At 50.9% G+C, this 11,510-nt stretch overlaps 1 protein-coding gene across 2 annotated transcripts in view; it reads left to right on the forward strand.

Moving 5' to 3' along the window:
* AIF1L (allograft inflammatory factor 1 like) overlaps positions 1 to 9,989 on the forward strand; it is a 31,592-nt gene extending 21,603 nt beyond the window's left edge. Inside the window, exons 4-6 of one of the 2 annotated variants that reach the window (XM_075905924.2) lie at positions 1,057 to 1,098; positions 3,480 to 3,642; positions 7,065 to 9,989. In XM_075905924.2, coding sequence (XP_075762039.1) covers positions 1,057 to 1,098; positions 3,480 to 3,642; positions 7,065 to 7,152 — 293 coding nt within the window. In that variant the 3' untranslated portion in view covers positions 7,153 to 9,989. The remainder of the gene's footprint in view (positions 1 to 1,056; positions 1,099 to 3,479; positions 3,643 to 7,064) is intronic. The other variant, XM_089772980.1, reaches the window with a different exon arrangement.
* The last annotated feature ends 1,521 nt before the right edge of the window (positions 9,990 to 11,510 follow it).

The raw sequence follows: 11,510 nt of genomic DNA on the forward strand, positions 1-11,510 counted from the left end.
CTCACGCCGGTCATGGTGCCGCCTGTTAAATGGGGCTGAAAATGTTTTGAAGAAAGAGCACTGTCCATTGAGAGCCATCGCGCTGCGAAGAGGTGATGAATTCGTGAAATGGGCAGGCCTGCCTGGCTCTCTTGTCTCCCTCTGAATCTTATGAACAGGTTATACTTCCCCACCAAGCAGTGCCCCTTCCACATTACCATTCATCAAGAACTTAGACCTAAGCGACTGGGGAAAACCTAGCCCCTTTTCCTGCGCAATACTGTATTCCTCTAAATCCCACCTTCGTACTTTGGACCTTTACCCCCAGGCTCAGGCTGAAACGCACATGTCCTCGTCCGTATCTTGTTATCTTGTCTGCCACAGGCCACTTCTCCCTACTAGGTCTCTTTCTTTGGTTTCCCTGTAGGAAAGGAACCACAGCTGGAGTTGTTACTGAGCCTTAGAGCCCACTGAACTTGTTTTCAAGGCTGGGCTCTAAACCCAGTGCTTGGGCATTTGTGTCCCTGTGGGACCCCCTCACAGAGGTATTAGGCACATTGCTATCTGTATTCTCTAGCCCTTTGAGGCTCCCCAGCTGGGATCAAGGCCCCTTGTGCTGGGTGCTGTACCGGCATATCAGAGCCATTCCCTGCCCTGACAACCTGAATAGTTAGATTATTATCAGGTGGGATGGGAGACACAGGCACAAAGAAAAACAACTCTCCTAAGGTCACCTAGCGGATCACTGCAGAACCAGGACTACAAGTCAGGTCTCCTGGCTGCAAGCTCAGAGCTCTATCCATTAGGCCTCACCATCTTGCTTCCACCCCTCTCCGTCTTGTTTGTGGCCAACTTCTGAGGAGTCCCATGGTGCCAGACCAGGTGGGCAAATGATCCAGTCTAGTAGAACACCCTGTGTGCTTCATTGCCGCCTCCTGGTGACTGAGCCCCTGTGCCCAGCCATGGAGCAGTGCCGTGTAGTCCTGGCCTCTGCCTCAGCCAGGACATAGGACGGGCTGCCCTGAGAGCCTGCTGAAGCTGCTCTGCTTTGCTAACTCCCTGCTGTGTCTCTTCCAGAGAAGTACATGGAGTTTGACCTGAATAACCAAGGCGAGATTGGTGAGTGACCCCTTGCGGAACACCTCCGTGTTGCTGGGCCAGGAGAGTGGTCTGTTGGGGCAGACGTCACGACAGCAAAGCATAAGTCTAGGGTTGCTAGTTCTCTCTCAAACACTGTCTCCAGGTGCTGATAGAGTCCAAGGGCTGCTCTTCCCTGGTCTCCCCAAATCTCTTGCCTCGGGACTGTGGAACCTCTTCTCTATCATTTGGCTCCTGAGAGGCCGACATTGTCCCCATATGTCCAGCCTCCTGTCTGTGTTTTTTCTCTCTGGATCTCTACCTGCCTGCTTCAAGCATTAGATATCTCTGCTCTTGGTCCTACCTCCCTTCTTTCTCCTGGATCTCTGCTCAGCCCTCTGGCTTCTTTTTCTGGCCCCATATGTCCAGCCTCCTGTCTGTGCTTTTTCTCTCTGGATCTCTACCTGCCTGCTTCAAGCATTAGATATCTCTGCTCTTGGTCCTACCTCCCTTCTTTCTCCTGGATCTCTGCTCAGCCCTCTGGCTTCTTTTTCTGTTCTTGGCTCTTCTTTCCTCTTGGTTCTCTCTCCGCAAGTATCAGGAAGAGCCGTGGATTGCTAGCTAGAGTTTTGTGCTTGGGTGAGCCTGTGGCCTCAAGGCTTTGTGGGTTTGAGGTGGAAGCCAGACCGAGTCCCTAGGTTCCACTCAAAACCAAAGCTCGCTTGTCCTTGTCCACCTCCAGTCTTCTCTTTAGAGGAAGAAGGGACTGCCCGAGACCACTGTCAGGTGAGTTGTAGGCTGTGGAGCTGGGCCCAGTGTTCTGTTTGCACCCGCTGAGTTCTTAATGGTTTTTAAAGATCATATAGTAGTTTCCCTGGGACAGGCCCCAGTGGCTGAAAGAGAGATGAGGCCAAGCCACAGTGTCCAGATCCAGACTTCTGCAGTACTTAGGATTTGGGTCCAGGGTCTTGCTAACTTCCCCAAAGCTCAGCGTATTCACTGTATCTGTCTTGTGCATTCTCTGGGGGCCACGGGCTCCTCCACCTTCCCTAGCTGATCCAGTGTCCCTGGTGGTCTGGGAGGGAGAAGGAGACCTGGCTCCAAATGCTGGTGCTGGTTACGGGGTGGAAAGGAGCCTGCAGCTCATTGTTCAAGTGAGAACAATCTGAAGGAAATTGCCTCAGACTCTGAGGGTGGGGTTTTAGCACCATTTCCAACGGGCCTGTTTGGGTCTGTCTTGGTTTCTTTTATATTGGTGTTTCTTTTTCTTCTCCCCCTCCCTTTCCTCCTCTCTATTCACAACCATCCTCGCGAGGCAGGGTGGGGAAGGGGGCAGAGATGCCATGGTTTGCCCCAGATCACGTAGTGAGTCAGTGGCAGGGTTAGGAATAGAAGCGAGGGGTCTGAGCCCATGCTGTGCCTCTCGTGGCAACACCTCAAAAGCCAAAACCTACGGGGAGGGTCTGCAAAGGTGGCTTTATACCACCTCAGCATAGGGCTGCTCCAGGGCCACTGGTCCTGGCACAAATCAGAGCAGCCCTGGGCTGTCTAACTTGCAGCTTCCACCCACCCCGGCACAGCCTCTGTGCTCAGGCTTCTGGTGGGGGCCAGCTTATGCTGTACATCAGGATAATCACCTCTAGCCAGTTTGGTCCCTGGAGGGCTACCAGAGCAATGTTGTGGGGCCGGGGCTTGGGCAGGAGAGAGCAAGTGGTAGATTCCATCAGGAGGCTGAATTCCCCCATTTGAGGCACCTGGGTAAAACGGTATGAACACCACCGATACCTGTTAGCTGCTTAAGCAAACTTGGACATCACCTGGAGGAAAACTATCGGCACTGCTTGGTTTCTGTGGAACCTTTCTGCTGCTGACTGGGGGCCCTGACATGGGGCTGCATCTCCTGCACGTGTTGTTTTTTTATCTTGGCAAGGGGAGGGCCTGTGGCTGGGGTGAGCCGCGGTTTTGCTGGAGGGCATTGAGCATGCTCATCATGTAATTGAAGGGGGGGGAGTAGGGATGTCGCAGTGTAAACGAGTAAGCAGTTAATCTTCATGGTTCCATGCACCCGCTGCGTGGGGAGGGGGCAGGCGGCTCGCGGGAGCTGGGATGTGGGGAACAGGCTTCGGAGCCATCTGCTGCACCCCCTCCTCTCCGTACATGGGTCCTGCGTACCCCCCTGCGCTGCTGCCTCCATTAGATAGGCAGCAGCAGGGGTTCAGAGGGCGTGTGTGCATGTAACCGTGTCGGTTAACGGATGAGCCCCGATTTCAGCAGGTGCACGTTTACCACAATAAACAAATGTTAACATCGCTGGTGGGGAGGACGAAGTCGTTAATATCCGTGCCCTGTATCTCGGTTCAGCCCTGCGCGGTCTCCCGCCTCCACCATGCCTGGCAATGGTGCGGGGGCTCTTGCTCTTGCAGATCTGATGTCTGTCAAAAGGATGATGGAGAAGCTGGGGGCTCCAAAGACGCACTTGGAGCTGAAGAAGATGATCTCTGAAGTGACGGGCGGGGTCAGCGACACCATCTCTTACCAGGACTTCGTCAACGTGATGCTTGGCAAGCGCTCCGCCGTCCTTAAATTGTGAGTGGCGGGAGGGGAAGAGGAAGGGCGTTGCTGGGGTTTGAGCTCCACGCTGCGGGGGTCTGAGGGGGGGCCAGGTGCAGCAGGAGGCAGGGCCTGTTCTGCAGGCTCCCGAGGCACAAAGATGGAGTGGGACCGACACAGGAGGAAATTTCTGAATGGGGAAAGGAGGAAGGACGTCTCCGGAGGGGGGATGGGCAGATGCGGCTGGTCACTCGGAGGGAATCAGAGTCAGGGGAGCCGACAGCCTGCACAAGTCTCCGGTCAAGGTGGGGGATGGGCAGTTCTGTGCTCCTGGAAAGGGCGGGGCCGGGGCAGCCAACACAGCAGAGCCCCCAGCGCCGCCCAGTAGCAGTGGTGGTGGCCAGGAGCCCCAGCCCCCTTTGAATTGTGGAGCCCTGAGGCGACTGTCCCCTCTGCCCCTGTCGGTGGGCCTTGTCGGAGTCCATCCAGGGTGCCGACTGAGCGAGGGGGGGGGTTACGTTGTGTGGGGAGGGGACCGAAATGGAGGTAGCTCTGGACCCCTTTGACAAAGTTTGGGAAGTGGATTGGAATCCATGTGGCCGGGGCCGGGTCGTCCTAGGTCTGTCACCACCTCCCGCTGCCAGGAATGTGCTACCGCGGGGCCTGGTGTTTCCGGAAGAGACTCCCCACCCCCCACCCCCACCCCCACCGTTCTCATGGCCGGGTTAAAGCGCTGCCAACGCACACTGGGTGCAGCGCTCTGGAGGACTTGTCCCTTCGCATGGCTGAGCATGGGGCCTGCCTCAGAGCTCAAGTAGGCGCTGCCCCCCCACAGTCACGCTACATCTGTCGTGGGGGGCGGAGGGACTCGGCAGCTCGAGGAGACGTCCTCTGACTAGCTTGATCTAGCTGGCTTGGGTGCCGTTAGAAATGACGCCACGGCAGCTACTCGTGGGACTAGCCACATACAGTAGCCCAGGCTGCCTTGATGCACTGTGGCAGGAGCTGAGCTAACTAGCTAGGGGTGAGACTGGGGGCAGCCTCCCCCACCCTCAGAGCCATGTGGAGTGCACGGCGTGGCGCTCTGGTGGCAATTTAAAGGGCCTGGGTCTCTGCCCACTGCCTCAGTAGCAGCAGCAGTGGCCAGGAGTTCCCAGGCCTCTTTTGAGTCGCTGGGCCCTGGGGTAATGGGCCCCCTTTGTACCGCCTCAGCCCCTGTTGGCAGGCCTGATTTCTACATGAGTTGCAGTCGTAGCCTCATACCTAGAGTGAGGGTGACTCGCATGCTGTGGCCTGTGTGTCTGATCCCGACCGGTACTGCCCAAGTCTCTCTCTCTCATGCTCCAATCCAGCTCTACCCGTGGGCCTGGGGGCAGAGGCTAGTGCTGCAGCGAGGCCTTTTCCTTTCTCTTCCTGTCTGAGAGGTGTCTGCTCTGAACTGGGAATTCAGCGGCAGTGCAGAGAAGCTGGGAGGCTCCTGCCATTTGCCTCTTTGTACAAACTCCCCCTTCCTATCTCCTGGCTTCTGTTCTCTCCATCCCCTGCCCCAACAGGACTAATTTACATAGAGACAAGTCCCTTCCCAGCAAACACACAAACAGGCATCCCATTGTCCTCCAGCCAGGGTTGAGTTTCTGCCCCAGTTACAAATGCAAAGTTCCAGTCCCAGCAAAAGCCATCGCCCATCGGACCAAGGTAGCAGCCGGCAGGAGATAAGTGGAGTGGGTGGAGGAACCATGTTTGAAGCAGTGCATGCAGGGGGGAGGGAAGGTCCTTCTCCTGAGGAAGGAGCCACTGATGTAAGCTTCTCACAGCCCTTTGTGCCTTCCTGACAAGAGCCTTGAATGCCCTGCTGCTGTAACAAATGGCTCTGGGTACCAGCTTGGCTGCTCCTTGCAGTGGGGTGGAGTCCACTAGCTCCTTCCCCACCCTCCTAAAGTCTCCCTGCCATTCATGGCCACCACACATGCTAGCACTGCTTTTGTGCATAACCCTGATGGATACTTCCAATGTGATTGGGTATCCAAACGGGATATTAAGGGAACCATTGTGTTCCCCACATCAGCAGAATTATTGTCACTAATCTGCTGTGTATGTACGGTGGTGAAAATCTTTAGTACTCCCCTTACATGCCCTTGGTTCTCATGCTTGTGAAGGATGGTTCTGGGGATTTCTCTCCTCATGATGGATTTGTTCCTGATAGTTCCATGATTCCTGCCACAAGTGCTCACGGGTGTTCCCTTGGCAACCTTCTATCCCTGCTGAAGCCTGTTTGACATTCTCCATCTTGTGCCCCAATAGGACTAGTTGAAGTAGGGACAAGTCCCTTCCCAGCAAACACACAAACAAGTATCCCATTATCCTCAGGCCAGGGTTGAGTTTCTGCTCCAATTGTAAATACCAAGTTCCAGTTCCAGCAAAAGCCACCGAACCAAAGTAGCAGCTGGCAGGAGTTAAGTGGCTACAATTCCTAGGAAAGAATAAAGCAGCGAGTGACAGTTAAAAAGCATTCTGGATTATCTTTCCAATTATTACCCCGTCCTGTCAGCAGTCCTCCTCCTTTCTCCCAGCACAGTTACTGCGGATTGCTTGTTTTTGCTTAAATGTGCATGCAATGTAATTTCCAGGGGTGGCTAGTTGCGTTGTCTAATACGCCTGTCTGTAGATATAGTGACTTAGAATGCACGGCAGATCTGTGCTTCTCAATAAACTTCAAGTGGCTGCCTGAAGTGAACACACAAATCCCTTGTGCTCTCAGATGGCAAGCAAATGGGCGACTTTGCAAATGGCATTTCACGCACAACCCTTTTGGCTACTTCAAAAATGAAACATCTTGTACTGGGTTGGCAATACTGCCCTCTACTGGCTACAGAGTAGTAGCGGCACAGCTGTATTTTTTCAGTTTAGAGAGAGAGGGTTAAAAAAAACCGACAAGTTACTATTCTGCACATCAATAAGGCCTTGTATTGGGGGATTTCTGCGAACGTTGCTGGCATGTATTGAGCCTCACAACCTTCCTGTGCAATGTAGAACATCTCTGTTTCACTGATGGAGAAATGGATAATGCGGAAAGATGAAGAACCTGCCCAAATTATATCTGTGATAAAGCTAGGACTAGAACCCAGGAATCCTGACACCCCGTTTTGTGTTCCAACTACAGGTGATCCCTGAGTTACGACTGCTCGACATATGACCCCCCCCCCCATTTACGACCATTTTTTTCCATGCGAGGTAGCTCCCCAAACCTCCCAATTTATGTCCGCAGTTTGCATTTACAACGGCATATGACTTAGGACAGTTCTCCAGGAACCAATTAGGTCGTAAGTGTGGGGGTTGCCTGTACTGGACTCTCTAGTGGAGGAGGAAGTGCTTGTTGTTTTCCAGCACATTATTGATCCTAATGATGGGTTAATCTGGCACCTCTATTCTTAATTCATGCTTCTGACTGTTTTTTCCAGAGTCATGCTGTTTGAAGGAAAAGCCAATGAAAACATCCCAAAGCCTTCTGGTCCGCCTCCAGAGAGAGATATCGCCAGCCTTCCTTAAGGTGATAGGCTGAGAGCCAAACCTGTTAGCATCATGGTGGTCTGTAAGGAGGGTTACCTGTTCTGTTACTTTTACGTTGGTCAGTCTTAGTGATAGAAACTAATCAGCCTTAGAAGAGGAATGACAAGGGAAGCCCAGGGACCCCCAGTCCACAGGTCGCCATCTCTTTGCTGCATCCCCTAACCAGTTTCATCTGTTTGAGAGACTCTGTAGCAAAAGTGTAACCGTAAAACCAAAAATAACTGCAACCCCCCCGGTGGTTCTCAGGTGAGAAATTGTTGATTGTTCTCTGTGGTCTCTAGCATGGATCTTTCAGCTACAAGGGGCTGCCTCCTTTTGAACAGTGGCTCAGAATCCACCTGTGAATCTGCATTCAGCACAGAGCATCCTCCAGTCACGCCCATGGGAAATGGACATGTCCTTAATATGGCCACATTGCTGTCTGTGCCCTGTGTGGCTGCTGTTGAGTTCTGTCCTGCCCTAACTAGTAAAGTGCCTTCTCTGCTTTACTCTACACACACCAGCTTCTGGCTAGTTCTGAAGTTGAACAGTAATTGTCCAGCCAAATGCAAGTACATCTTTCATCCTTGTGGTCTGCTCTCCTAGACAAGGATGGGAAGGCGGAAGTACATTTGAGACTGGCTGGTTGGGTCCTGCCCAGGCAGTTGAGGACTGCCCTTTGGGGACACGGTGGGGGAATGCTAGCCACTTTGGAGAAGGGCAAGTGGCTGCTGAGGCGCAGAGGCCTAGAGCCTGAAGAAGGAATTTTAGACACCTCCCCACCCGACCCACATACACCTACATCCCATTGAACAGTAGGGCCCAGTACCTGCTTCTCTGATTCATCCCTACAGTGTCAGGTCTGAGCCCAGTGCCTGCTGTTAAATTTCCCCAGTACACCTAGGACGTTCCTCCCTGTCCCAGTTCTGTTGCCTTTTTCGTGGCCAAAGTGGACCCCAGTTATAAATCCACACCTTCCCACCTGACCTGGCAGTGGGAGAGCTCCCCTTAGCTCTCCTGCCATGTGACCTCCTCTGTTTCCATGGTGCCTATAGCCTTGTGAATGATGCAGAAACTTCCTGTTTTACTGCTGGGATTTGACCTTGTGTCCTGTGAAGCTCATGAGCGGGTTAGAGGAGAAATTATAGTGTCGGGCTGGATATTTACATCCTGCTAAGGTAGGTTAAGAGGAAAGGTGAGGGAGGCCTGTGCATCACAGCCATTGCTGCGATACAGTAAATATCTGTGTGTTGCATCTTTTGGAGCTTTAAGTCAATACTCTAAGGATCTCTTTTTTAAGGTAAAGAACTGGCCTTACTGAATGCATGCTAGACACTGGCTATCTCAGGAGAATAAAATCAGACTTGAGAAACATTCAGTTCTAGGATCCACCGGATCTGGTGTCAAACTGGGATGGCTCTTTGGGTCTCTGGTGCCTTTAGTTGTTGATCAGGAACATGGAAGAAATTTTCCCTGTGATTTCCTAAACTAGGGTGCAAATCCATGAGAGACTGTGAGCTCCTGGCCCTACTAAAATCAATGGGAATTTTGTTGTTGACTTTCTAATGAGGCCTGGATTTCCCCCCTCTGACTTGCAGTTCTAAGACACTGACATCCACCTTTATTTTGCCTGCCCAAGGTGTAAGATTAAGCCCCAAGTGCATGTCACAAGCAGTCTAAAAATGGGCAAGAATTGCCCTCACGATCACAATCGCAGGCCTCCAACCGGAAGATGATAAAGAACTTCCACCTGTGACTGGTGCAGGACAGACAGCAAAGTCCCCTGGAGGGTCCCTCTTGGATCAATAAGTCCTTGCCACTGTGGTCTCCTTTTTAGAAGCTAGAGAAACTATTCTGTTCTGTCATCTGTGGTAGAAGCTGTCAATTCATTGTCTGCTTATATTTATATAGTTAAAATGAAAACTACATAATATATTGGGTTTGTTTTCCTTGTAATGTGAATAAGTGGTTGGCTTCTGAAGCTTGCAGACTCCCTCTTCTCCAGTGACCAATCTGGTCAATTTCCCTAGACTAAATCCTGTTTTAACGGCCAGTTCCAAAAGCTGTTATCTTGCACCTGAAATTCTGGGGATGGTGGGAGAATGAGCCCAGCTATTTTGCTTTCAATTTTCACAGAAAAGGCCTGGGATATGCTGAATCTGTAGGTGTAGGAAACGGAACTCCAGTCTGAGTCCTTAAGCTGGACCAGAATGAATTCTGGATGAGTCTGTTTGTATTAATGCCCTCAAAATCTCCCAAATTAGGCCTTGTTCAACAAACATATTTCTTATATGCTTGAATTTACTCATATGAGGAGTCATTTGACTTCAGTGGGACTATTCCGTGACAAAATGGAACACATGAAAGGGTTGGGGGTTTTTTTTTGCCTTTTTTTTTTTAATGGGAACCAGGGATCTTGTCTCTCCCTTTTGGGGGTAGGGAAAGACTCCCCAGGATCCCAGGACTGAGACTTAGCTGGACTGTGCTTTGGACACTGCTGTGTACTCTGTATTTACAACTCTTGGAACCCAGTTGTTTGCCTCTGGGATTTAATTGCTTATCATGTTTCTTCCCTCTCCCTCTGGGTTTTTTGTTTGTCCTTGGCAGCTTTTAACTTTGTGGTTTTTAAATCATGGTTTAAATTTAAAAAAAAACAGATACCCAATTTATTGTTTGAACTCTAACTAGTCTTATTGTGCCTGCCAAAGGCTGCCCTTTTTAAGTGTCTTGCTGTTCTTGTTTGTATGAGAATTTAGAATTGTAATGGAGAGAGAGATTGTGGATGAGAGCAGCACAGCTCTATTTGTACAGACTGAAAATAAATCTTCTGACATTTATGTGAGGCATCAGTGTATTTAATACTGCTACTCAATATCCCTGTCTAAACTCAAGTTGTTCCATGTGATCTAAAACCTTAGGCCTAGTCTATACTACAGCAGGAGGTTGAATTAAGATACGCAACTCCAGCTATGTTAATTATGTAGCTGGAGTTGACATATTTTAAAGTGCGTTTCTGCATCCACACAGGTGGAGCTCCTGTCAGCTTCCCTTACTCCTTGCAGTTGCAAGGAGTACAGGTGCTGGCTGGAGCTGTCCTCAATTTATGGATCTATACTAGACCTGCTAAATTGAACACCAGAAAATCAACCTCTGGAGCATCGATCCACCAGTAAGTATAGATGTGGCCTTAGTTTTCAAATCATTTTAGTTAAAGGGGTGCAAATCCCTGAATAGGCACTTAAATTACATCAGGATAAGATAGCTGTAAACCATTTCAGCCAAAGGCTTCAATGTTTGAATCAAACAGGGCAAAGGAAGGGGTTTTTAAAATCAAGCATTCACTGGTTCCTGGCTGCTCGCTTACTTCAGGGTCACTGTTTGACATGCACATGTGTCTGGCAGAAGCAGCAAGACTCTTCTTCTTCATCTTCACTTTAACAATGGATTGGCCAAACCATCAGTGAGTTTCCAAAAAGAATTATACAAGTGGGACTGCGCTTCATCATTCCAGTGGATGACAGGTAGATTTCCTGTCACTCAAATCAAGTGGTAAACCCCTTTTGCCCCAGCATAGTCAGAAATGTGGATGAGGCCTTGCTAGCAGCCTCCCTAAAGAATGTATACACCTCACTGGGGCCAGTGCAAGGTCAGAATGTATCGTTCACTGTGTGACACATCCTTGCATACTTCAGATAATATAAATTGCATTAAACTAGCCTGTGGGAACTGAGAGATTGTGCTGGGGTGGGGGCAGTGCAGCACACACAGCCTCCCCCCCCGCCTGCTCCCCATAAAGTGCAGAGATCCACATGGAACAGCTAGCCACTCTCGATGGTCCGGGGCTGCTGGCAGGCTGGGGAGCCTGCCTGAGAGTGCTGCTGGCCAGGAGCTGGTTAGGTAAGCGCCTCCCAGCCAGAGCCTGTCTGTGGTACCCCCCCTTTCTCGCACCCCAACTCCCTCCCAGAGCCTGCACCCCCTCTCACACTATTCCTCCAGGTCAGAATCCTTTCCTGCACTTATACCCCAAGTCACAACCTTCTCCTTCACCCAAACTCCCTCTGAGACCCAGCACTAAAATGATTAGGGGGCTGGAGCATATGATCTATGAGGAGAACCTGAGGGAGTTGGGTCTGTTTAGTCTGCAGAAGAGAAGAGTGAGGGGGGATTTGACAGCAGCCTTCAACTTCCTGAATGGAGGTTCCAAAGAGGATGGAGAGAGGCTGTTCTCAGTAGTGACAGATGGCAGAACAAGGAACAATGGTCTCAAATTACAAGTGGGGGGAGATCTAGGTTGGATATTAGGAAAAACTATTTCACTAGGAGAGTGGTGAAGCACTGGAATGGGTTACCTAGGGAAG

The sequence above is a fragment of the Pelodiscus sinensis genome, chromosome 23, assembly GCF_052426305.1.
Source record: "Pelodiscus sinensis isolate ZL-2025 chromosome 23, ASM5242630v1, whole genome shotgun sequence".
NCBI lineage: Eukaryota > Metazoa > Chordata > Testudines > Trionychidae > Pelodiscus > Pelodiscus sinensis.